The sequence below is a fragment of the Rana temporaria genome, chromosome 9, assembly GCF_905171775.1.
Source record: "Rana temporaria chromosome 9, aRanTem1.1, whole genome shotgun sequence".
In the NCBI taxonomy this organism is placed as follows: Eukaryota; Metazoa; Chordata; class Amphibia; order Anura; family Ranidae; genus Rana; species Rana temporaria.
Genome location: NC_053497.1, coordinates 169,315,721 through 169,339,888, shown reverse-complemented (window position 1 = coordinate 169,339,888; position 24,168 = coordinate 169,315,721). Strand labels below are relative to the sequence as shown.

The window sequence follows — 24,168 nt, the reverse complement described above, 5'->3', positions numbered from 1 at the left end:
GGGTGGGTTCTTGCACTGGGGAGGCAGCGAGGGAGTATGGGTGGATGAATATACCTTACTGGGTGGGGGGGGGGGGGGTTATCAGAAGGCATAGTCCACTCTGCCTTCAATGGGCAAAGTGATAAAGTCTCTAATCCCCAAAGTTCTTGGGGGGGGGGGGGGGGGTTACAAAGCCAAGAACTTTAATGAGCAGAACTTGCTGTGGGAGTACACAAAAGATATAAGAGGTGGATCAGCGTACAACAAAGCCCACACAGCAGTGGCGGCTGGTGCTCAATTTTTTTTTGGGGGGCACAAACAAATAAAAAAAATAAAACATCAATTGCAGCCTCACTGTGCCATCAAATACCTCCACCGTGCCATCAAACGCAGCCACTGTGCTCGTCAATTGCAGCCATTGTGCCATCAAATGCTGCCATTGTGCCCTCAAATGCTCCCACTGTGCCATCCAATGCCGCCACTGTGCCATCCAATGCCGCCACTGTGCCATCCAATGCCACCACTGTGCCATCCAATGCCACCACTGTGCCATCCAATGCTCCCAATGCTGCCACTGTGCCATCCAATGCTGCCAATGCTAACACTGTGCCATCCAATGCTCCAACTGCGCCATCAAATTCTCCCACTGTGCCATCCAATGCTGCCACTGTGCCATCCAATGCCGTCACTGTGCCATCAAATGCTCCCAATGCTGCCACTGTGCCATCAAATGCTCCCACTGTGCCATCCAATGCTGCCAATGCTAACACTGTGCCATCCAATGCTCCAACTGCGCCATCAAATTCTCCCACTGTGCCATCCAATGCTCCCAATGTGCCATCCAATGCTGCCACTGTGCCATCAAATGCTCCCAATGCTGCCACTGTGTCATCCAATGCTCCCACTGTGCCATCAAATGCTCTTAATGCTGCCACTGTGCCATCAAATGCTACCACTGTGCCATCCAATGCTGCTACTGTGATCCCCCCGACCCCGCCTGCTATCTGTCGGGCACTTCTCCCCTCTATGCGTCTTCTCCCCTCCATGCGTCTTCTCCTGTCCTCCTCTCTGATAGGCATCCAATCACAGCGCCTGACGTTTCAGCCAATCAGGCGACTGGTAACAAACCCAGCAACCTGATTGGCTGAGAGGCGGGTCAATGTTAGCAAAGCAAATTCATTCGGCTTTGCTAATATTCATCTGAGAAGTAACGCACAGCGTTGCGCCCGCTTCTCACTTTTTTGGACGCCTATTAGAGCATAAGGCTTTACACTCAGGTGCTTCCAAAAAACACCCCCGCCGCTGTAATTCAGGTGCCTGGTGACAGAAAAGGGTCCGGACACCTGAATAGGGGAGTGTCAGCACCGACCACAGATAGATTCATGCAATGCATGAATCTATCTATGGTAATAAAAGAGTGACAGGAGAAGGGGGGGCGCACTCCTGCGCCCCTCAGGACGCACTGCCACACAGGCTACAATCCAGTTTCAAGCAGCATAGATTGCTGATCACAAGGCACAGAGCCACTCTGCCTGATTCTGTGCATTTTGCCTATGATCTGCACTGTCTGCTAACGGTCCAATTAGAGACACAGGACACACAAGGGGAAAAAATCACATGTAAAAATCCAACATATTGGTTGTACCCAAATCGATCAACTTGGGTACAATCATCCTGCTCACAGATGGATTGAATCTCGGCTGGTCTCTGCTGATTTGGGCGAGATTTGAACCATCTATGGCCAGCTTAACTACCAGTAGCTATACCATGGTCTGGCTGATGGAGTTGGGAATGGCTAAAATTTGTCAGTTTTTTTTTTTTTGGCATCTCTGTCCCATTAAGGAGATGCCAAATGTCCGTATTGGAAGATTTCCACTCACCTTTTCTTTGGATATGCGCTTGCATTCAGTCTCGGTGGCAATGGTCCTCAGGACAAATAGCAGGGACGCAGACCACAATAAAACCCGACGGGAGTTCTAACCCCTCGCCACTCGATTTATGCCTTTACATACACTTTAAAGACCCATTCTAACTAAATGGCTACCTTAAAGCAGATCTTTTACAAAATGTTTAAGTAAATCTCATTTCTTTCCTCCTCCCTCCTTCTTACATAATTGCTAACTTTTTTTTTTTTTCATTTTCATTTTCTGAATAGCTGGTTTTATAATACACATAATTGCCCTTCCTGGTAGCTCCCTCTCCACCCACACATTTCACAAGCCAGGCTGCAGGACTGACAGTGCCGAAATTCCACTGGATTATGTGTCTGCATAGAGGACACCATGGCAACCAGAAAACTATTTTTTTGGGCAGCTAGGTCCCATTCTACGCATGAACGGGATCCAGCAGTGCCTCACCAAGGGGCCGGCTTTAGAGAACAGGAAGTGACAGCCGGCTTCCGAATCCAAGATGGCAGCGCAGAATCTAAATAACACTAGCAAACCTGCGGAAGCGAGGAAGATGTCGCTGGACTCCAAGGACCTTGTAATTATGTATTTTGTTAATGTTTTATGCTGTGTCTCAAGTTTTCAATCTGGGAGAAGGTTCCCCTTAATATAGGGCAGGGGTCTCCAAACTTTCTAAACAAAGGGCCAGTATACTGTTCATCAGACTTTAGGGTGGCCAGTGGGAGTAGAAAATATCCTGGCGTCCAGTGGGAGTGCCCCATCTTTGGTGCCAGTGAAAGCAATAGTGCCCCATTGTTGCAGTCATTGGGGGGGGGGGACTGTGCACCATCGTTGGTGTCATTGGGAGGAATATTGCCCCATTATTGGTGTCATTGGGAGGAATGATCCCCTATCATTGGCATCATTGGGCCTCATTGTTGGTGTCATTGGAAGGAATGGTACCCCATCATTGGTATTATTGGGCCACATTGCTGGTGTCATTGGAAGGAACTGTGCCCAATCCTTGGTAAGAATGATCCTCCATCATTGGGCCTCATTGTTGGTGTCATTAAAAGGAATGGTACCCCATCATTGGTATTATTGGGCCACATTGCTGGTGTCATTGGGAGGAACTATGCCCCATCATTGGTGTCATTTGGAGGAATGATCCTCCATCATTGGTGTCATTGGGCCTCATTGTTGGTCTCATTGGAGGGAATGGTCCCCAATCATTGGTATTATTAAGCCACATTGCTGGTGTTATTGGGAGGAACTGTGCCCTATCATTGGGAGGAATGGTCCCCCATAATTGGTATTATTGTGCCACATTGTTGGTGTCATTGGGAGGAACTGTGCCCCGTCGTTGGTGTCAGTGAAGAAAATATTGCCCCAAGGGCCGGATGAAAACAAGCAAAGGGCCACATTTGACCCCCGGGCCATAGTTTGAAGACCACTGATATAAAGCATGCAAATGCATGTGTTAACATGCATATAATGTAGATGTGAATGGGGCCTAAAGCAGCCATTCAGAACATGGGTTCCATAGAACCCTAGGGTTCCTCCAGAGGTTGCTAGGTATTCCTTGATCTATGGCTGATTGACCTCCCATCTCATGGTGCATTCATAATCAAAGTGGTGAGGTGTAACCTGAAATTGCCAACATTTCTTAACCACTTGCCGACCTCTGCACGCCGATATACGTCAGCAGAATGGCAGCGTTAGGCAAACGGGTGTACCTGTATGTCCCCTTTAAGAATCTGCGTGACTAAGTGTTTGGGTGCAACGTCACACGACCGCGCAATTGTCAGTTAACGCGACGCAGTGCCGAATCGAAAAAAGTGGCTTGGTCAATGGTCAAGTGGTTAAAGCAGTTTCTCAACCCTTTTTTCAGCCAAGGCACAGTTTAAAATTATATAAAATCTCGAGGCACCCCATTCTAAAATGTAAAAAACGAAACTAATAGTTGTACATAACGCAGCAACATCCGCACAAGTAGGAAACCCAATATTAGAGGTGATTTAATTTCCTAAGCAAATTGACTTTTGTGCGCTGGCACTGACTAGTATTCTCATGTTTATCTTCTCCCCCAGCTTCTCTCCCTCACTTAGCCAATGTGACGCCAGTGCTGATGGGAGGGGCAAACAAGGATCCTGTGCAGGCGCCCAAAATCCCCCTTAACAACCGATGATGTCACTGGTTGTTAGCATGCCGGCGGGTGGATAGTTGTATTGGTGCACAATAAAAACCTGTGACTTTGTGTAATTGAAAGGAAGGCTTCATCCACCCACTGGTTTGTATACAAATTATGGGCATTTTTTAGGGATTTTTCCAAGGCACCCCTGAGAGCACCTGGTTGAAAAAGACTGCCTTAAAATACTGACAAAAATACAGAAACATTCCCCCCTGATTTTTGAAGTCAATATACTACAACTGTGTTAAGACATTGAAGTGGTTGTAAACCCTTTACAACCACGTTAACCTACAGGTGAGCCTACATTAAGGCTTACCTGTAGGTGCAAGAAATATCTCCTAAACCTAAAAGGTTTAGGAGATATTTGCAAAAAATAGACCGTAGACATTGGGTGCAGGTGCCCCGAGCATCATGCCGTTAGTGGCGGCTCCCACGCGCATGCGCGGGAGTGACGTCATGGCTGCTTCAGCCAGTCACAGCACTCCGGGTATCATGGCGGCATCGGAGGAGTCGAATGAGGGCCGCTGCGGGGGCTTCGATCTCAAGTAAGTACTTCATAATGAGCTAGTATGCTATGCATACTAGCTCATCATGCCTTTGTCTTTTTTATTTTTTTTGGACGAGAAGGTTTACTTCCTCTTTAAAGTTTGTATAAAACAATACAAGCAATGCTAAAACCCAATCACTGCTGTTGTTACTTGGTTTACATCAGTGGCGGCTGGTGCTCAAATTTTTTTTGGGGGTGCAAACAAACTGAAAAAAAAAGAACATCAATTGCAGCTACTGTGCTATCAAACGAACGTACTGTGCCCATCAAACGCAGCCACTGTGCCCATCAAGCGCAGCCACTGTGCCCATCAAGCGCAGCCACTGTGCCCATCAAGCGCAGCCACTGTGCCATGAAATTGCAGCCACTGTGCCATGAAATTGCAGCCACTGTGCCCATCAAAAGCAGCCACTGTGCCCATCAAATGCAGCCACTGTGCCCATCAAGCGCAGCCACTGTGCCCATCAAGCGCAGCCACTGTGCCCATCAAGCGCAGCCAGTGTGCCCATCAAGCGCAGCCAGTGTGCCCATCAAGCGCAGCCAGTGTGCCCATCAAACGCAGCCAGTGTGCCCATCAAGCGCAGCCACTGTACCCATCAAGCGCAGCCATTGTGCCATCAAGCGCAGCCACTATGCACACCAAGCGCAGACATTGTGCCATCAAATGCAGCCACTGTGTCCATCAAAAGCAGCCACTGTGCCCATCAAAAGCAGCCACTGTGCCCATCAAAAGCAGCCACTGTGCCCATCAAAAGCAGCCACTGTGCCCATCAAAAGCAGCCACTGTGCCCATCAAAAGCAGCCACTGTACCCATAAATTGCCACCACTGTGCCCATCAAAGGCAGCCACTGTGCTCATCAAATGCAGCCACTGTGCCCATCAAACGCAGCAACTGTGCCCATCAAGCGCAGCAACTGTGTCCATTAAGCGCAGCCACTGTGCCCATCAAGCGCAGCCACTGTGCCCATCAAACGCAGCCAGTGTGCCCATCAAGCGCAGCCACTGTGCCCAAACGCAGCCAGTGTGCCCATCAAGCGCAGCCACTGTGCCCATCAAGCGCAGCCACTATGCACATCAAGCGCAGCCATTGTGCCATCAAATGCAGCCACTGTGCCCATCAAGCGCAGCCACTATGCACATCAAGCGCAGACATTGTGCCATCAAATGCAGCCACTGTGTCCATCAAAAGCAGCCACTGTGCCCATCAAAAGCAGCCACTGTGCCCATCAAAAGCAGCCACTGTGCCCATCAAAAGCAGCCACTGTGCCCATCAAACGCAGCCACTGTGCCCATCAAACGCAGCCACTGTACCCATAAATTGCCACCACTGTGCCCATCAAAGGCAGCCACTGTGCTCATCAAATGCAGCCACTGTGCAGGTGACCGGTAACAGACCTTCGGCTCTGATCAGGCGCTTCCAAAAAACACCCCCGCCACTGAATAGGGGGTGTCAGCAGCGACCATAGATAGATTCATGCAATGTAAGAATCTATCTATGGTGATTAGAGCCGGGCAGGAGTGAGAGGGGGCAGCGCTCCTGCACCCTTTATGGAGGCACCACCACTGGTTTACATACAATACATTGTCGCACATAGGTACATAAACTGCCCCCCATTTTCCCTTAACAAAAATAATCTTCATGTGTAAAAGAAAGGAAGTGATCTGTTTGGAAACCAAAACCACCTTGACCGTGCCCCCATCCCTGTAGTCAACATATAGGTAATATACCATACAACCAAACTCGCTTATGCTGCTACCATGATTCAATCACGCAGATTGCACCTACTCACCTGTATGTTTATCCTTCCCCCCCCCCCTTTTTTCTCTCTAGCCAATTGCTATGCACCCCACTCCAGATGACTGGCTTTAAACGCCAAGAAACGCGTCAAGTCCATGCTCAGGGATGCCAAGATTAAGCTTGCCCAATTATGTGTTTTTTCATCATTTTGTTTTCATCCACCAATTTTATTGGATAATCATGTCTACTATATCTATATGTCAATTTATTGTGATTGCTTTTAATGGTCATGTCCTGGATTTTGAATATTTATTATATCAATGTTATTATGACTACATGTTTTATGCCTCTGTTTGCATGATCTCTGTATTATTTATTATGATACATATTACATTGTTAAGTTTACATTTGACTCCTTCAATTTCTTTTTTGGATTGATCACTAAGCAATTTCTTCTGACCACAGAGATTTCCCTTGATGGGACTGTGATAGATCATTTACTGTTGATATCCTTAATTTTACAAACCCGTCCATGCCCCATTTAAAGTGGTGGTTCACCCTAAAAAACAAGTTTCTACCATCAAATCCAGCATAGTAGCGTGAGCTACAGTATGCCTTTATTTTTAATTAATTTTAGGGTGAACCCCCGCTTTAAAGTCCCACGACCCAATTTTTCTTGTTCAAAAAGAATCTTCAGTCTCATCTGGAGATGATGTTAAGAGGGATCACCCAACACATTTCAGAAAAAGATTTTACTTCAGGGGTGTAACATGTGGAAACTATCCTATGCTACAAGTGATATACGACCATTATTATATAACAAAAGAGGAATTGCTGTCACTCACTCCAACATAGGGTCACATCCACATCACATCCAAAGCCTGAGTAGATCCCACCCAGAGCACACTGGGGTGACATTGTAAGGTGAAAAGTCATTATTATAATGCCACATGATACAATACTGGGGTACCAAGAGCTGGATTTACAAAAAGGCCTCCATCCAATTTCCAGCCACCAAGAAATATCCTCACCTGGTCCAGACGGATTGGAACTCACTATCGTGTCGAGGGTCAATGCCACTTGGCAAAGCCATTGGCATGAAACCAATGATCTTTTTAGCTGTATGTAAGGGTAGCATTCTGACTACCATTGTAAGAGTTACATTCTTCCTTCTGACCACCAACCCATTAACCCCTAATGAATTGCTTTAAGTAAGGGTTCCCCTGAGACGTTAAAATTATTTTACGGTAGTTCCTCTGGGGGAAAAGCGTTGAGAAAGGATGAGCTAAAGCAGTGGTCTCCAAACTACGGTCAGTGGGCCAGATGTGGCCCTTTGCTTGCCTTTTTGAAGCACCATTCTATCCATATACACCAATGATGGGGCACCATTCCTCCCACAGACACCAATGATAGGGCACTATTCCTCCCTAAATACCAACAATAGAACACCATTTCTCCCGCTCATACCAACAATTGGGCACTATTCCTTCCACTAAAACCAATGAGGGGGTACCGTTTACTTCAACTGATGCAAGGGAGTTTTCTAATCCCACTGGCCATAATCTGCCCACCTCCCCCCTAAAGCATGAAGGACAGTTAACTGGCCCTTTGTTTAGAAAGTTTGGAGACCCCTGACCCAGGGCCGTCTTTAATATTGATTGGACCCTGGGCAAACATACTCATGGGCCCTTCCAAATCCACTTATCAACTATTTGGGGGCAGTGCAGGGCTCAGGAGGCAGCGGTTTTAGGCCCCACAACAATGACTGGGCCCGGGGCAGCTTCCCCTTTTGCCCTATGTTAAAGACAGCCCTGCCCTGACCTAGAGGATAAGGTAGTGGGAGAGAGGTGAGCAGGACCCCAGCTCAATTTTTACAAGAAAAGTCAGGATTTGCCTATACAGTAACTGCTGTCTATGGGCCAGATCCACGAAGACTTACGACGGGCGTATCAGTAGATACGCCGTCGTAAGTCCGAATCCCCGCCGTCGCACCTTTAAGCGTATTCTCAAACTGAGATACGCTTAAATGTTGCCAAGATGCGGCTGGCGTAAGTCTCCTACGCCATCGTATCTTAACTGCATATTTACGCTGGCCGCTAGGTGGCGTTTCCGTCGATTTCCGCGTCAAGTATGCAAATTAGCTAGATACGGCAATCCACGAACGTACGTCCGGACGGCGCATTTTTTTACGTCGTTTCCGTAAGGCTTTTTTCAGCGTATAGTTACCCCTGCTATATGAGGCGTATCCTATGTTAAGTATGGACGTCGTTCCCGCGTCGAATTTTGAAAATTTTACGTTGTTTGCGTAAGTCGTTCGCGAATAGGGCTTTGCGTAGAATGACGTTCACGTCGTAAACATTGGCTTGTTGCGGGTTAATTTCGAGCATGCGCACTGGGATACCCCCACGGACGGCGCATGCGCGTTAAAAAAAAACCTCAATCACGTCGGGTCACATAACATTTACATAAAACACGCCCCCCTGTTCCACATTTGAATTAGGCTGGCTTACGCCGGCCTATTTACGCTACGACGCCGCAACTTACAGAGCAAGTGCTTTGAGAATTCTGCACTTGCCCATCTAAGTTGCGGAGGCGTAACGTAAATAGGATACGTTACGCCCGCTCAAAGATGCGCCGATCTACGTGGATCTGGCCCTATATATTCACATGTACTAATTTTGACATTTTGTAACTGAAAGTAACTTCAGTTTATGCATTTCTTCATTGTCTGTTAAAATTTGCCCTGGTTTGCATTTTTAACATGCTCTGCTCCCACCTTTGGTGGCCCCTGATTTTGTGCAGCGCAGCTTCTATCCTGATACACTATATTGCCAAAAGTATGAGCTTTAACGGCATCCCAGTCTTAGTCCGTAGGGTTCAATATTGAGTTGGCCCACCCTTTGCAGCTATAACAGCTTCTGGGAAGGCCGTCCACAAGGTTTAGGAGTATGTCTATGGGCAGGGCCGGATTTGCTCTCCCTGCCGCCCCAAGGCCAGGTTCCGCAATGCACCCCCTCCCCGCCAACCAAACTACCCCCACCCCCCAAATCAACAGAGAATGGCAACCGGATGGCAGGGGCGGCACGGTTAGTTCAAATATTTTTTGTTTCTTTTTTATTTACTTTTTAGTCACTTTTTTATTTATTTTTTATTTGTAGCTTGTCATTAATGTATAATTTTCTTATTATTTTTAATATTATTTTTCTTATTCTTTACTTTTTAATTACTTTTTTATTTTATTAATTTAATTATTATTTCTTAGTATTTCCCCCACACTACATTTAGTCCTGCTAGAAAGCAACTTACCGCCATTAACTGTATGTTCCGGGCGTCGGGGGACTCTATGCTGCTGCCGCCCCTTGGCACCCTGCCGCCCCGAGGCTTGGCCCTGGTGGCCTTGTGGGAAATCCGGGCCTGTCTATGGGATTGTCTGGAAGAACTTGACTGGCCTGACCTCAACTTGATAGAACACCTTTGGGATGGATTAGAGCAGAGACTGCCAACCAGGCCTTCTTGACAATTAAATGTGTTTCTGGAAGAATGGTCAAACATTCCCATAGACACCCTCTTTAATCTGTGGACAGCCTTCCCAGAAGAGTTGAAGCTGTTATAGCTGCAAAGGGAGGAGCCAACACAATATTGAACCCTACAGACTAAGACTGGAATACCATTAATGTTCATGTGCGTGTAAAGGCGGGTGTCCCAATACTTTTGGCAATATAGTGTATGCAGAGGGTGGTGACAGAACCAGGGAACATCCAGCTTGAGATTTCCCAGGGCCAATTTCGGAGACATCCAGACAATTAGTATAGAATCTAGGTTAGCCAGGTGCAGAAGATGAAGGCTGGGATAGAAATTAGAGACACTCAGCAGGCAGCCAGCACTCACCAAGGCCATTTAAATGGAATATTTTCATGTTTGAATGGAGTGTACCTTCAACCTAATTTCTGTGTGTGTATATATGATAAATAGTGTGGTGTATCCACTAGTGTTTGTGCTGACAAATAATATCATATTTTCTGGCTCTTATGGAAGATAATAGAGAGGAAATCTTCAGTTTAGCCCGGGGCCCCTCGTTCTGCCTGCACCCGGACCGCTTCCAATGCACTGAGGCTGGAGACAATCACTTAATGTGACATTGGGAGAGGATGCACATTAGAGGCTGCCCTGGATTGTGCTGGCTCGGCTGTTGTCGGCAAAATGAAGACCCTACAAGGAAATTGGGCAATTAAGCAAGGGAGTCCTTTTGGCATTCCTGCTAAGAGAAGACCGTTCCTGTAAAATATTATCTGCAGAAATAGGGGTTTGCTACAGCCAGGGTTTGCTGGAAATTGTAGTTCCTTGAGAGAAGAAAGGCTGACCTTTAACCACGGCCATCAATAAAAAGCACTCCTATACTGGGCCGTCTTAAAGCGGAGGTTCACACAAAAATGAACCTCCGCTTTTTGGATCCCCCCCCCCCAGTCCGGTGTCACATTTGGCGCCTTTCAGGGAGGAGGGGGTGCAGATACCTGTCTGAGACAAGTATTTGCACCACTTCCAGGTTCTGACTCCCGCTGGAGTCCAGCCTTGTGACGTCACCCCCCCCCCCCCCGCTGTCTCCTGGGAAACACTGTTCCCAGGAGAGAGCGGGGACCAGTGACGGCGCACCGCGATTCTCGCAAATCCGCAGTAGGGAATCGGGCAGCGAAGCCGCAAGGCTTCACTTCCTGATTCCCTCACCGAGGATTGCTCAGCCTCGTCTACTGACATTGCGGGCGAGCTGGACAAGTAAGAGTCCATTTTTTAAAAGTCAGCAGCTGCACGACATCACTGACATCACTGACAGCAAGCTCCACCCACTACAGGCAGACAGCAGAAATCTACAGGAGGGGGCGGAGACAAGACCAGCCACCCTGCACAAGGAGAGAGAGCAGCATTGAGCGGTCTTTATTACAGGAAGGGAAAGTCTCACACTGGATTACTGCACAGATCTGGAGGAAATACACAAAGCAAACCGAGATTCAAGGAAGAATACACATGACTCTTGTATTCAGACAATATTTGCTTATCCATGAGTTTGGCACAGTGAGCCAGACTTACATTATAATCAAAATCCACATCATGCAATGAAGACTTTCATTATATACTTATTTTCTGAAGCCCGGAAGACTGATAATACGATATATGATATAATATGTAGAACCGATGTTTCACTGAAGGTGAAATGTACAGGCGCACCGTCCAACCCTACAGCCAGCAACCTGTACAAGTCAATGGGAGGCTGAAAGCTGCTGAGGCTAGACAGAGCTAAGCAGTGCACTGAGAGGTACAATACTTCTCCTAACAATGCCTTCATCTGCATTTTTGCGCAAGAAAAATTTAAATAAAAACAGCATTTTTGTTTGCACACAGGGCCGATCCTAGGGTCACAGACGCCTGGGTGCAGAAATATTTCTGGCGCCCCTGCATGGGCGTAAACATCTTACCAACTCCTCCCCTTTACAAATGTTTCTATGGCAATGACTCAAACACAGAGATGCTCCCCTAACACGGACAAGGAGAACACGTCAGGCACGGACCGCCCCCCAGCGGCTGGTCTCTCTCTCTCCACACAGAGACAGCCGCTGCTTCGCTCTTCTCCTCTGACAGAAGGAGGGAGGGGGACGGGCTTGGGCAGGAAACAAAGTGGCGGTGGCCGGTGGAGAGAGTCGGCTCTGGACACGGACAAGGAGAGGAGGAGGAGGGGAGCACTCTGGCTTCAGTGCCCCCACCTCTGTTGGTCCTGGGTGCACTGCACCCCATGCACCAGCCTAGGATCAGCCCTGTTTGCACATAATTGGATGATGAAAGCCAGTAGAGGTTCCCTTCATTTACTAAGCTCTGGAGCAACTGCACTTGCAGAGTGCACAATCTCCATTGGGTCTTGTCCCCAAGCAAGCTGTATGAGAGAGACTCTGACAGGCTGTCTTTTTTTAAGGAAATAAAAAAATCTTATTGGCTGCTAAGGGGATCACAGACGGTTCTTCTTTTTTGCCTTTTTATAAACACTGAACAGGTCCTATGCTGCCATTTGTAATAGGATAAAAACGTGATCGTGCGTCCTGCTTTCTCCTACTGTAATGTGTCCCCAGATTATGTTTTTCATGTCTTGTGGAATCAATAGCAAATTAAAACTTTCTGGAAGCAATTTAATTTGCTTTCCTTTTCTGGTCTGTATACTCTAGAGACCTGGTATAATAAATTACTTTATACCAAGGACGTCCTTACATTTATCTTTAAAATGCTGTATGTTTATGCTTGTAAGGTCATTCATACAGTTAAAAAGGCTCAAACTTCTAAACTTCAAATGTGGATCCGGATTGCAAATGCAGATATTTTGCTAGAAAATTACTTAGAAGCGCCCAAACATTTTTATATATATATAATTTGTTTAGCAGAGACCCTAGATCATGGGTCTTCAAACTACGGCCCTCCAGTTGTTCAGGAACTACAATTCCCATCATGCCTAGTCATGTCTGAATGTCAATGTTTACAAAGCCTCATGGTATGTGTAGTTCCGCAACAGCTGGAGGGCCATAGTTTGAGGATCCCTGCCCTAGAGAATAAAATGGCGATTGTAACATTTTTTTTAGGTCACACAGTATTTGCGAAGCGGTCTTCCAAACGCCATTTTTGGGGAAAAAATACACTTTCATGAATTAAAACAAAACAGTAATGTTAACCCAATTTGTTTATATAATATGAAATATGATGTTACATCGAGTAAATAGATACCTAGCATGTCATGCTTTGAAATTGCGTACACTCGTGAAATGGCGTCAAACTACGGTACTTAAAAATCTCCATAGGCAATTGCTACTGGTTACCAGTTTAGAGTTGCAGAGGAGGTCTTGCTAGAATTATTGCTCTCTTTTTTTTGTTGTTGTTGTTTTAATTTTGTTTTGGGTTTTGTTTGTGTATGTTTGAGTGTATATGTTGGTATTATTTGTGTCTAAAAGCTGGTTATGATGTACAGTATATACGATAGAGGCAAGAAAAATAGATAAATCTCAAAATATGTCTTGGATTGACCATATGTAAGCTGTTAGAAATAAGGAAATTATGTAATAGCTGTATAATGAAACAAAGTCATAAAGTATCCAAAGATGTAGTTTGGTCTGCAATACTGAAATATGTATAATAAAGAAATATTAATTAACAAAAAATAAAGAATTATTGCTCTTGCTCTAATGATTGTGGTGATACCGCACATGTGTGCTTTGAACACCGTTTATTTGCAGGCACGACTTACCTTTGCGTTCACTTCTGCGCACGAGCATAGAGGGAAGGGGTGCTTTTATAAAAAATAAAAAAAAATATTTTTTTACACTGTTAATTTTTATTGCTGTCACAAGGAATGTAAACAGTAATAGCCAGTGACAGGTACTCTTTATGTAGGGATCTGGGGTCTAGAAGACCCCAAATGATTCCTTTGCACTAAAAAAAATTCAAAACGCCAAAATATGCGTTATGGAATACTAGGGATCTTAGAAAAATCGGTGCCATTGGCAGCAGAGTAAACCAGAAGTGATGATATGACATCGCTTCTGGGTTACTAGATAGGAGACCCGATTCAGATTTCATTTGGGTCATGCCGGTGGGACGGGAAAGCCGCGAAAGGCAGCGGGAGGGGGGCTTCCCCTCCGGCTTCTTAGGATAACAGCTGAGCGACTTTTAGCCACATCGGTTGTTATCACTAAAAAGCCAACTGCTGGCTCTAAAAAACGGTACTGGGGTCAAGCCGAGAACGCATATTTGCGTACAGTCGTTGTTAAGGGGGTTAAGCTTCTTGGACATTCCATTCTAAAACCATGGGTAGTAACATGGAGTTGCCACTCCTTCACAGCTTTAGTAGCCTTCATACACTTTGAAAGGCTTTCCACAAGACTTTGGAAAGTGTCTATGGGAATTTAAGCCCATTCAGCATTTGTGTGGTCAGGTACTTATGTTGGATGAGAACACCTAGCCTGCAGCTGACTTTAAATTTCTTTCCAAAGACATTAAGTATGGTTGAGGTCAGAGCAAATTCATCTACACCGGGGGTCAGAAACTCATATATCCCGATTTACCCATCGACCGTGGACAGCCAACGGGTAGATCGAGAACATGTTCCTGCTTTGCCTTTCCTCTCCCCCCAGCCTCCACTGCTCTCATCTTTACTGCAGAGCAGAGAACAGGAGGCAGCACAGTACTGGACAGAGAGCAGGAGCTGCCTCAATTACCCTTTCAAGTTAACCAGCAGGTGATTGTTTGTTAGGACGTCAGGCTATCCTAGCAACCAATAACCAGCTTGTTAATATGAAAAGTTAACTCTGGCAGTTGCCATTCCACTGTCCAGTACTGTGCTGCCTCCTGATTTCTGCTCTGTACACCTGTTGTAAGGTTGGGGGGGGGGGGTGATGTGAAGGGGGCAAAGGACACTGCTGAGGCAGGCAGAGGACATTACTGTGGGGGGGGGGGCAGAGGAAACTGCTATGGGGGGCACAGGACACCACTCTGTGGGGGGGGGGGAGGGGGCAGAGGACACTGCTATGGGGGGGAAGAGGACACTACAGTGAGGGGGTGGGTGTGATGTGAAGGGGGCAGAGGACACTGCTATAGAGAGATGGTGAGGCAGAGGACACTACTGTGTTGGATGCAGAGGACACTACTCTGATGTGAAGGGGGCAGAGGACACTGCTATGGAGAGATGGTGAGGCAGAGGACACTACTGTGTTGGATGCAGAGAACACTACTCTGGGGGAAGGAGCAAAAGACACTTCTGTCACTGTTGAAAGCTATGATGTGAAAGGGGGCAGAGGGCACTTCTGTGGGGGTCAGAGAAAACTACTGTGTGGGTGATGTGAAGAAAGGGGGCAGAGGACACTACTGTGACACACTATGTGTTCTGTGAAAGAAACGCTTCCTGAAGACATAGAATACGAAACGTACGTCGAGGCGGTACCTGGTCACGCACGCACCAAACGTAACTTCCTGTCCCGCTGGTCTGAGGCGCTAGCAAGGTGGAACGCACGCACGTCACTACAGCCAGTAAGTCGGGACTTCGATCCACTCAAAGACACGAGTGCTGGGTTGGGGACACTTTTAAAGTAAGAAGCCATTTGGCTATTTGATATTATTATTACATTAAATAATATTATACTATGTTGGCATCATTTCCGTTTTTACATATCTGCTCAGGAGACTTCTGCCATTAAGGAATAAGGTGCAAGGATCCATCCAACTACACAGGTTTACACCCGATATAGCGCATTTGACTCCATTTTTTATATCAAATAAGGGTCAACTACATTTGGTAAGAGGCCATCTAATTACTGATCACTTTGGGTGTGCACATCAATTGGTGGTGAAGGTGGAACGTCACATTGTGCATTTGATTCTGATTGCACAGGAGAATATATGGACTTTTTTCTGATGGATTGAACTTTGCATGCAGCACTTTACCTTATTCATTTACAAAAACATTTTTGTACACAGGACTCGATAGAGGTTTCCATACCTAGTGGGTCATATACTTATGGTTTATGATTGAATTAGTACACCGTATAACTGTGGAATGTTTATTCATTCTTCTATTATCACTCATATGATATGTTGAATTTTGCTCAGGAGCTGGTGATTTTAAACAATATGTACATTTAGCACAGTATATATTTATTTAGCAATTATTTATATATATGTAGCACTAACCACTAGCGCCCCCACCCTCGCATATATCACACTATGTGTTCTTCCTGCCCTCTTTTTATTGGGGGCTTGATAGTCAAAAAATTGATTTCCTCCACGTTGTCCCTCTGAATGGTTGCCTACCCCTGCTCTACACCAAACTCATCAAACCATACCTTTCTGGAGCTGACTTTGTGCACAGGGAAACAGTCATGCTGGAACGGAAAAGGTCCTTTCCCAAACATTCCATAAGCTTGGAAGCGTACAATTGCCTACTATCTCTTTGTATGCTGTAGCCGTAGCTCTTTGTATGCTGTACCATTAACCATACCTCTTATTGAAAACACTTGAACTCATTCACTTTGAGGGGTCTCCATATACTTTTGGTCTTGAAGGTAAGTGTAATGGGTAGGTGTCCACATGCTTTGGACACAAAGGGCCAGATTCAGGTAGACTCGCCTATCTTTAGGCGGGCGTAGCGTATCTCAGATACACTACGCCGCCGTAAGTTTGAGCAGCAAGTTGTGTATTCACATAGTACTTGCGCTTAAACTTACGGCGGCGCAGTGTAACTAGGCCGGCGTATGCCCGCCTAATTCAAAATAGGCTGGCTGGGGGCGTGTACTATGTAAAATAGTAGTGACCCCCACGTTTTTGGACATATCCGTGGACATATCCCAGTGCGCATGCTCCAAAGGACGTCGGCAAATCGTCATGCTTTCGACATGAACGTAATTTACGTCCAGCCCTATTCGCGAACGACTTACGCAAACGACGTAAAAAATTAAAATTTCATCACGGGAACGACGGCCATACTTAACATTGGCTGCGCCTCATAGACCCAGGGGTAACCTTACGCCGGAAAAATCCCAAAGTAAACGACGCAAAAAAATGCGCAGGGCGGACGTACGTTTGTGAATCGGCGTATCTACCTAATTTGCATATTCTACGCTGAAATAGACGGAAGCGCCACCTAGCTGCCAGCATAAATATGCAGCCTAAGATACGACGGTGTAAGAGACTTACGCCGGTCGGATCTTAGGGAAATCTATGTGTAACTGAATCAGGCGCATAGATACGACGGCGCCCAATCGGACTTACGACGGCGTATCTGGAGATACGCCGTCGTAAGTCTCTGTGAATCTGGCCCACAGTGTACTTCTATTCTAATTTTGAGAGCTGGGGGGATTGGCGTCAACTATTAGTGGATGTGTTTAGCTAGGTTGCTGTTTTTCTTTTCATTTTCACTGCATTACATTTTTTTTTTTTTAAATCCTAAAATAAAAACACACATCTTACAAATAAACCATGTGACTGGTTGTTGCACGCCACACATTTTACAGTTTCTATATCATTCCCTGTTATGGAATTATAGTGTTGTCATGTCAACCTTAAAAGACTGATACAAAGTGATAACACTTGTATAAATAAGAGAGAAAAATCTAAAACAAAAACACAATTTTAAACAGTTCAAGGAGTCCACACATAAAGAGGGATAGATAATCCCCCAAAAAATCTCCAATTTCTTGCAGATCTAGAAAGCCAGGTCCAGCTTCAAAGTACTTAAAAAGTGTAAGAAATAAATTGCACATGCATCACAAATAATTGGGTAATACAAACTGTTTATGCAATAAATATGATACACAGGCTGGGACGACTTTCTCTGAAAAATGCATAGTGAAGTTTAACCTGAGCCTACCCCTCCTATTCCTACCCGCCAATCAATCAGACTGGTCATCGCATTAAAGGACCATAGGTAGGCTCAAAAGTGAGGGGGGATGGAGCAATGATTGTCCATACAAATTTGGTATATCTAATGCATGTTTTGTTGTGTGGTCTGTTATATATTTTTCATCATATGCTCAGTTTGTATTACCAAGGATTATGAAAAGGTTACTAATGCCCTGTACACACGATCGGTTCATCTGATGAAAACGAACCGATGGACAGTAGGCTGTTTTTTTTTTTATTTCCTTGCCGTACATACCGTTTCTTATATATATATATATATATATATATATATGTTCACCGCGGCTTCCGGGTATAATCTGCGGGACTGGGCGTTCCTAATTGATTGACATGCTTCCGACCGGCGCATACAGCGCGTCACGAGTTGCCGAAAGAAGCCGGACTGCGAGTTGGCTCTATACGGCGCCTGCGCACCGACGTTTGGCTTCTTTTGGCAACTCGTGACGCCCTGTATTCGTCGGTCGGAAGCATGTCAATCAATTAGGAACGCCCAGTCCCGCAGATTATACCCGGAAGCCGCGGTGAACACACACATATATATATATATATATAAGAAACGGTATGTACGGCAAGGAAATAAAAAAAAAAACAGCCTACTGTCATTCAAACAACTCGGCTGAATGTAATGTTAAAAAACATTTTTTGGGTGAACCCCTGCTTTAATATGTGTTCGGTTTTAAAGGGATGAGGCGGCAACCCTAAGATTCACCCTCTCCGTTTATCCTATTTACCATTATCATTAAAAGGAGAGGAAATCTTAAAAATGGGGACACTAGTTCTGATGACCTGGGGGGTCCCCAAGAGATTCCATTAATTTGCAGGAATTTCCCCTCACTTTCTGTCTTGGTCATCAGACAGGAAGTGAAGGTAAATCTCCTCAATGGGACAAAGAGTGCAAAAATAAACCTTACAGGGGTTATAACTCTCCCTTAAGCTATCCAAAAAAAGTTTTGCCTATAGTTCTAAGTTAATTATAAACTACGTTCGCCACTTTCACTTCCTCTCCTCACTTCCTTCTCCCCACTTTCTTTTATTTATTTACCCTGTGTTCGTCACTTTATTGTATTTTTTTCGTTTGATGTGTACACAGTTTGTTGCTGTGTGACTGGTAGGGTGTGGGTCCTCAAGGCCTACCCTGAAAGTCTTGGGAGGGGGTGGAGATGGCATTCTGGGTTGGTTCGCCCTCTCTCAAAGGGTTTCCCTTTGGGGGAGCCCCACCAAGTACTTGGGTGGGTCTGTTTCGGCAGACCCTCCAGAAAACGGGGTCCGTCTGGTTTCTGTTAGACGAGCTATAGTGAGTACCTCAGTCCCCGTCTGGAGCCTAACGCCCTGGGAAATCAGGGTAAGGTCCCTCTTAGGGAGGAACATAGTACACCCGTTGGACGTTTTGTGTCACTCTTTATGTGTGAGCACTTTTTTGGGCATCGGGTGGAGTTTTTTAGCTGGATTCATAAAGACCGCCGCATCTTTAAGGCGGCGTAGCGTATCGTATCGTATTTAGCCTACGTGCCTATCTTAAGTTAGATAGGCACGTACTGTATTCACAAAGTACTTGCCTCCTAACTTACGGCGGCGTAGCGTAAATGGGGCCGGCGTAAGCGCGCCCAATTCAAATTAGGGGGCGTGTTTTATGTGAATGGGGGGGTGACCTGACGCGATTGCCGTTTTTTTTTACGAACGGCGCATGCGCCGTCCGTGTACATATCCCAGTGTGCATTGCGGCAAAGTACGCCGCAAGGACGTATTGGTTTCGACGTGGACATAAATTACGTCCAGCCCTATTCACGGACGACTTACGCAAACAACGTAAAATTTTCACATTTCGACGCAGGAACGACAGCCATACTTAACACCTAGGGGGCATGTTTATCTTTAGGTGGCGTATCTCTTACGGAAACGGCGTATATTTACTGCGACGGGCGCACGTACGTTCGTGAATAGGCGTATCTAGTCATTTACATATTCTACGCCAAACTCAATGGAAGCGCCACCTAGCGGCCAGCCTAAATATTGCAACCTAAGATACAACGGCGCAGGCTGTCGTATCTTAGCTAGGTTTAAGTGAATCTCAGTTTGAGAATACACTTAAACTTAGGACGGCGCAGATTCCGAGTTAGGTCGGCGTATCTACTGATACGCCGACCTAACTCTCTATGAATCCACCTATAAGAGTGTGTTTCACAAAAGTTATAAACTACCTTCATTCTCAAACCAAAACTTTTATTATGCAAATAACCGTGAGAATGTATGTACTGTATATCATGTGTGTACTGTATATGGCCAAGTTCCAGCCTTCTGTGTTGGCGGGACCATTGTACCGTCACATATTGTTTCACTCCAAGTCACTGAGCCACCATACAGACGTGTTACACACAACATGGATCATTTAGTACCGTGTTCGTCAGGATGCTTCCCCTCCACGGGGACGCTGACCGTTCGTCTTAAGAATTTGGTTCTGGATGAGTCGCTTCTTCTTTCGCGGACTAACAGCGGATGAACCTATGTGGGAAAACAGAAAGACTCCATATAGTTACAGGTATCTTCTGTAAAACATTGATCCACAGTTATCAACATTTTCCAATTATTTTCTGGGACACTTTTCCGGTGAGTCTGTGAAACGTGCTTCATGTTGTCTCAGATGACCAAGATCCCTTACACTCCCCGTTAAATCTGAACGCCAAGCAAGTATTACAAAAAATGACAATGTGATGAAGTTAGATATTCTTGAAATGCAATAATATAAGTATGTCAATTATGTCTTTATATTGGCTTACTGAAATCTTCTGTGCAGAAAATAATGATAAGGACAGACAGATGAAAGATTAGGCTTTTAAACACTGTTGTCAGACAAATAATTTAATTTGTGTTAAGGTACTTTCTAAACAGATGAGTGGTTTGGGGCTGGCGGGGATATCTGGATCATCAAACATCTTCCAAATTTGAATAAAAAATACAAATCATGTAGCACAAAAAGTGTGTAGTACCATTTTTTTTTTGGTTAATTGAAAAAAAACAATCATCCAATTAAAAATATTTTTCCAATATTTCCATATACACTATATTATTAAAAGTATTGGGATGCCTGCCCTTACATGCACATGAACTTTAATGGCATCCCAGTCTTAGTCCGTAGGGTTTAATATTCCGTTGGCCTACCCTTTGCAGCTTCAACTCTTCTGGGAAGGCTGTCCATAAGGTTTAGGAGGGTGTCTATGGGAAGGTTTGACCATTTTTCAAGAAGCGCATTTGTGGGGTCAGGCATTGATGTTGGATGAGGCCTGGCTCACAGTCTCCACTCTAATTCATCCCAAAGGTGTTCTATCGGGTTGAGGTACAGGCCAGTCAAGTCCCTCCACCCCAAACTCGCTTATCCATGGACCTTGCTTTGTGCACTGGTGCGCAGTCATGTTGGAACAGGAAGAGGCCATCCCCAAACTGTTCCCACAAAGTTGGGAACATGAAATTGTCCAAAATGTCTTGGTATGCTGACGCCTTAAGAGTTCCCTTCACTGGAACTAAGGGCCTGATCCACAAAAACAGTCCGTAACTTAACTTTTGGCATTTAAGTTACACCGCCGCAAAATCTCTACCCAAGTGCCTGATCCACAAAGCACTTACCTAGAAATTTTCAGCGGTGTAACTTAAATCCGTCCGGCGCAAGGCGTGCCTAATCTAATGGGGCGAGTCCCATTTAAATTAGGCGCGCTCCCGCGCCGGACGTACTGCGCATGCTCCTGACGTTATTTTCCCGACGTGCTTTGTGCGGATTTACGTTGCGCCGGGTTTTTAAAAAAAAAAAAGTTGCGGCGGGAAAAATAAATAAATAAATAAAAAAAAAATGATAGCGACGCGGGATAGAAGGGTATACTTTTACAAGGTGTAAACAGTTTACACTTTGTAAAAGCAGCCCTAATTTTGCAACGGCAAACTAATACTTACGGAGAAAAAACGAAGCGTAAAAGCTTCCTGGATCTCTGTAAGTGCTAATTTGCATACCCGACGCTGGATTTCGACGAGAAATGCACCCAGCGGCGGCTGCGGTACTGCATCCTAAGATCCGACAGTGTAAGTCCCTTACACATGTCGGATCTTCTGCCTATCTATGAGAAACTGATTCTGTGGATCAGTTCCATAGATAGAAACAGGGATATGACGGCGTATCAGGAGATACGCCGGCGTATCCCTTTTGTGGATCAGGCCCTAAGGGACCAAGCCCAACCCCTGAGAAAGCAACTACACACCATAACCCCCCCCCCCCCCCCTCCACCAAATGATTTGGACCAGGGCACAAAGCAAGGTCCATAAAGACACGGATGAACGAGTTTGGGGTGGAGGAACATGACCTCAACCCGATAGAACATCTTGGGATGAATCAGAGCGTAGACTGTGAGCCAGGCCTTCTCATCCAAATCAGTGCCTGACCTCACAAATGCACTTCTGGAAGAATGGTCAAACATTCCCATAGACACACTCCTAAACCTTGTGGACGGCCTTCCCAGAAGAGTTGAAGCTGTTATAGCTGCAAAGGGAGGGCCAACGCAATATGGAACCTTATGGACTTAGACTGGGATGCCATTAAAGTTCATGTGCGTGTAAAGTCAGGTGTCCCAATACTTTTGGTAATATAGGATATTTGAATCTGTAGGCAGCCATGATTTGCTATAACTGCCAAAAAAAAAATTCTTGCAAACATTGCAATAGAAATAAAATTGGGAGCACATTAGGTCAAACATTAGGCAGCCAGTTGCATACAATATGGCATCCCCGACAATGTCCTTAGGTTTACTGCACTGAGAATTTCAATTGTGTGAGTGAAATATCTGATGCAATGCATGACGTGCAGTGTTTCCTATTAAAGCAATGGTGCTGATCATGTGATTATAATCAATAACCTCGTACTTAGCACTCATTTTTAAATATTTTAGAACACTGGAATGGCCTACCTCCATATCTACAGAAGAGTAGTAAGCAAGGATCTGTAATAAAGTCAGCAAAAAAAAGAGAAAGCTCTTACAATGTATATAGTTATTGTAATGTGGATTGTGTTTTCACAACAACAATGAATTTATAATGCAATAATGTATTGCAAGGTGAATTTTATTTAAATTTGTAACATACAACACTTACATGGACATTGATGCACAGACAAAGACTAATAGCCAGATTCAAGTAGGGCGCCGCATCTTTAAGGCGGCGTAGCGTATCGTATTTACGATACGCCGCCTTAAGTCAGAGAGGCAAGTACTGTATTCACAAAGCACTTGCCTCCTAAGTTACGGCGGCGTAGCGTAAATGGGGCCGGCGTAAGCACGCCTAATTCAAATGAGGATGAGGGGGGTGTGTTTTATGTAAATGGGTGGTGACCCGACGTAAGTTGACGTTTTCTTGCGCTGTCCGTGTACATATGCCAGTGTGCATTGCTCCAAAGTACGCCACAAGAACGTATTGGTTTCGATGTGAACGTAAATTACGTCCAACCCCATTCACGGACGACTTGCGCAAACAACGTACAATTTTCAAATTTCGACGCGGGAACGACGGCCATACTTAACATTGGCTAGGCCACCTAGGGGGCAGCTTTATCTTTACGCCGGCATACCTCTTACGGAAACTGGCGTATCTTTACTGCGACGGGCGCACGTACATTCGTGAATCGGCGTATCTAGTCATTTACATATTCTACGCCGAACTCAACGGAAGCAGCACCTAGCGGCCAGCGGAAAAATTGCACCCTAAGATACGACGGCGTAGGAGACTTACGCCGCTCGTATCTTAGCCTAATTTAAGTGTATCTGGTTTCCAGAATACGCTTACATTTACGCCGGCGTAACGCTACCTGAATCCAGCTATAAGACAGTATAGAATGACTGACCACAGACTATGATGGATGGTCAGATGTAGGCACAGACAGACAAACATTACCCTCCAGTACATCTAAAACATTGATCAGCATCAAACAAGTCATCATACAGGATTAAACACGAGGTTTCAGTGAGTTGAGGTTCAGTTTTATATATATGAAACCTGTAGTGTCATTTATGTTCATATTTTGCGTTATTATTGTTAGACTTCAAGGCGGATCTTAACTCTCTCAATCATCAGTGCTGCCGGTGTTCCGACGAGAAATAACCCCCGTCTAATAATGCCCTCCCTGTACTGCACAGGCGCAGCACTTGCGCAGTACGGTGCACCACCAAAGTCTCTGAACATGAACACGGCGCCTGCGTAAAGAAGACAACATTCTGCCACACGCTTGCGCACGCTCCCGATGCTCGTGCAACTATGGATTGAACTGCCTACAGAAGAGGCCGTACTGTATCATGATGGGCAGAGCTGATACGATGGGATTGGATTTCTCAAAGGGGCGGATGTATTATTGATTCATCCGCC

At 45.5% G+C, this 24,168-nt stretch overlaps 1 protein-coding gene across 4 annotated transcripts in view; it reads right to left on the bottom strand.

The window, feature by feature from the left end:
* Positions 1-24,168, bottom strand: part of SYNGAP1 (synaptic Ras GTPase activating protein 1) — a 469,079-nt gene that overhangs the window by 334,463 nt on the left and 110,448 nt on the right. For 3 of the 4 annotated variants that reach the window (XM_040324977.1, XM_040324980.1, XM_040324978.1), the window contains exon 3: positions 20,172-20,277. In XM_040324977.1, coding sequence (XP_040180911.1) covers positions 20,172-20,277 — 106 coding nt within the window. Of the gene's footprint in view, positions 1-20,171; positions 20,278-22,721; positions 22,755-24,168 lie in introns of all 4 variants that reach the window. The other variant, XM_040324976.1, reaches the window with a different exon arrangement.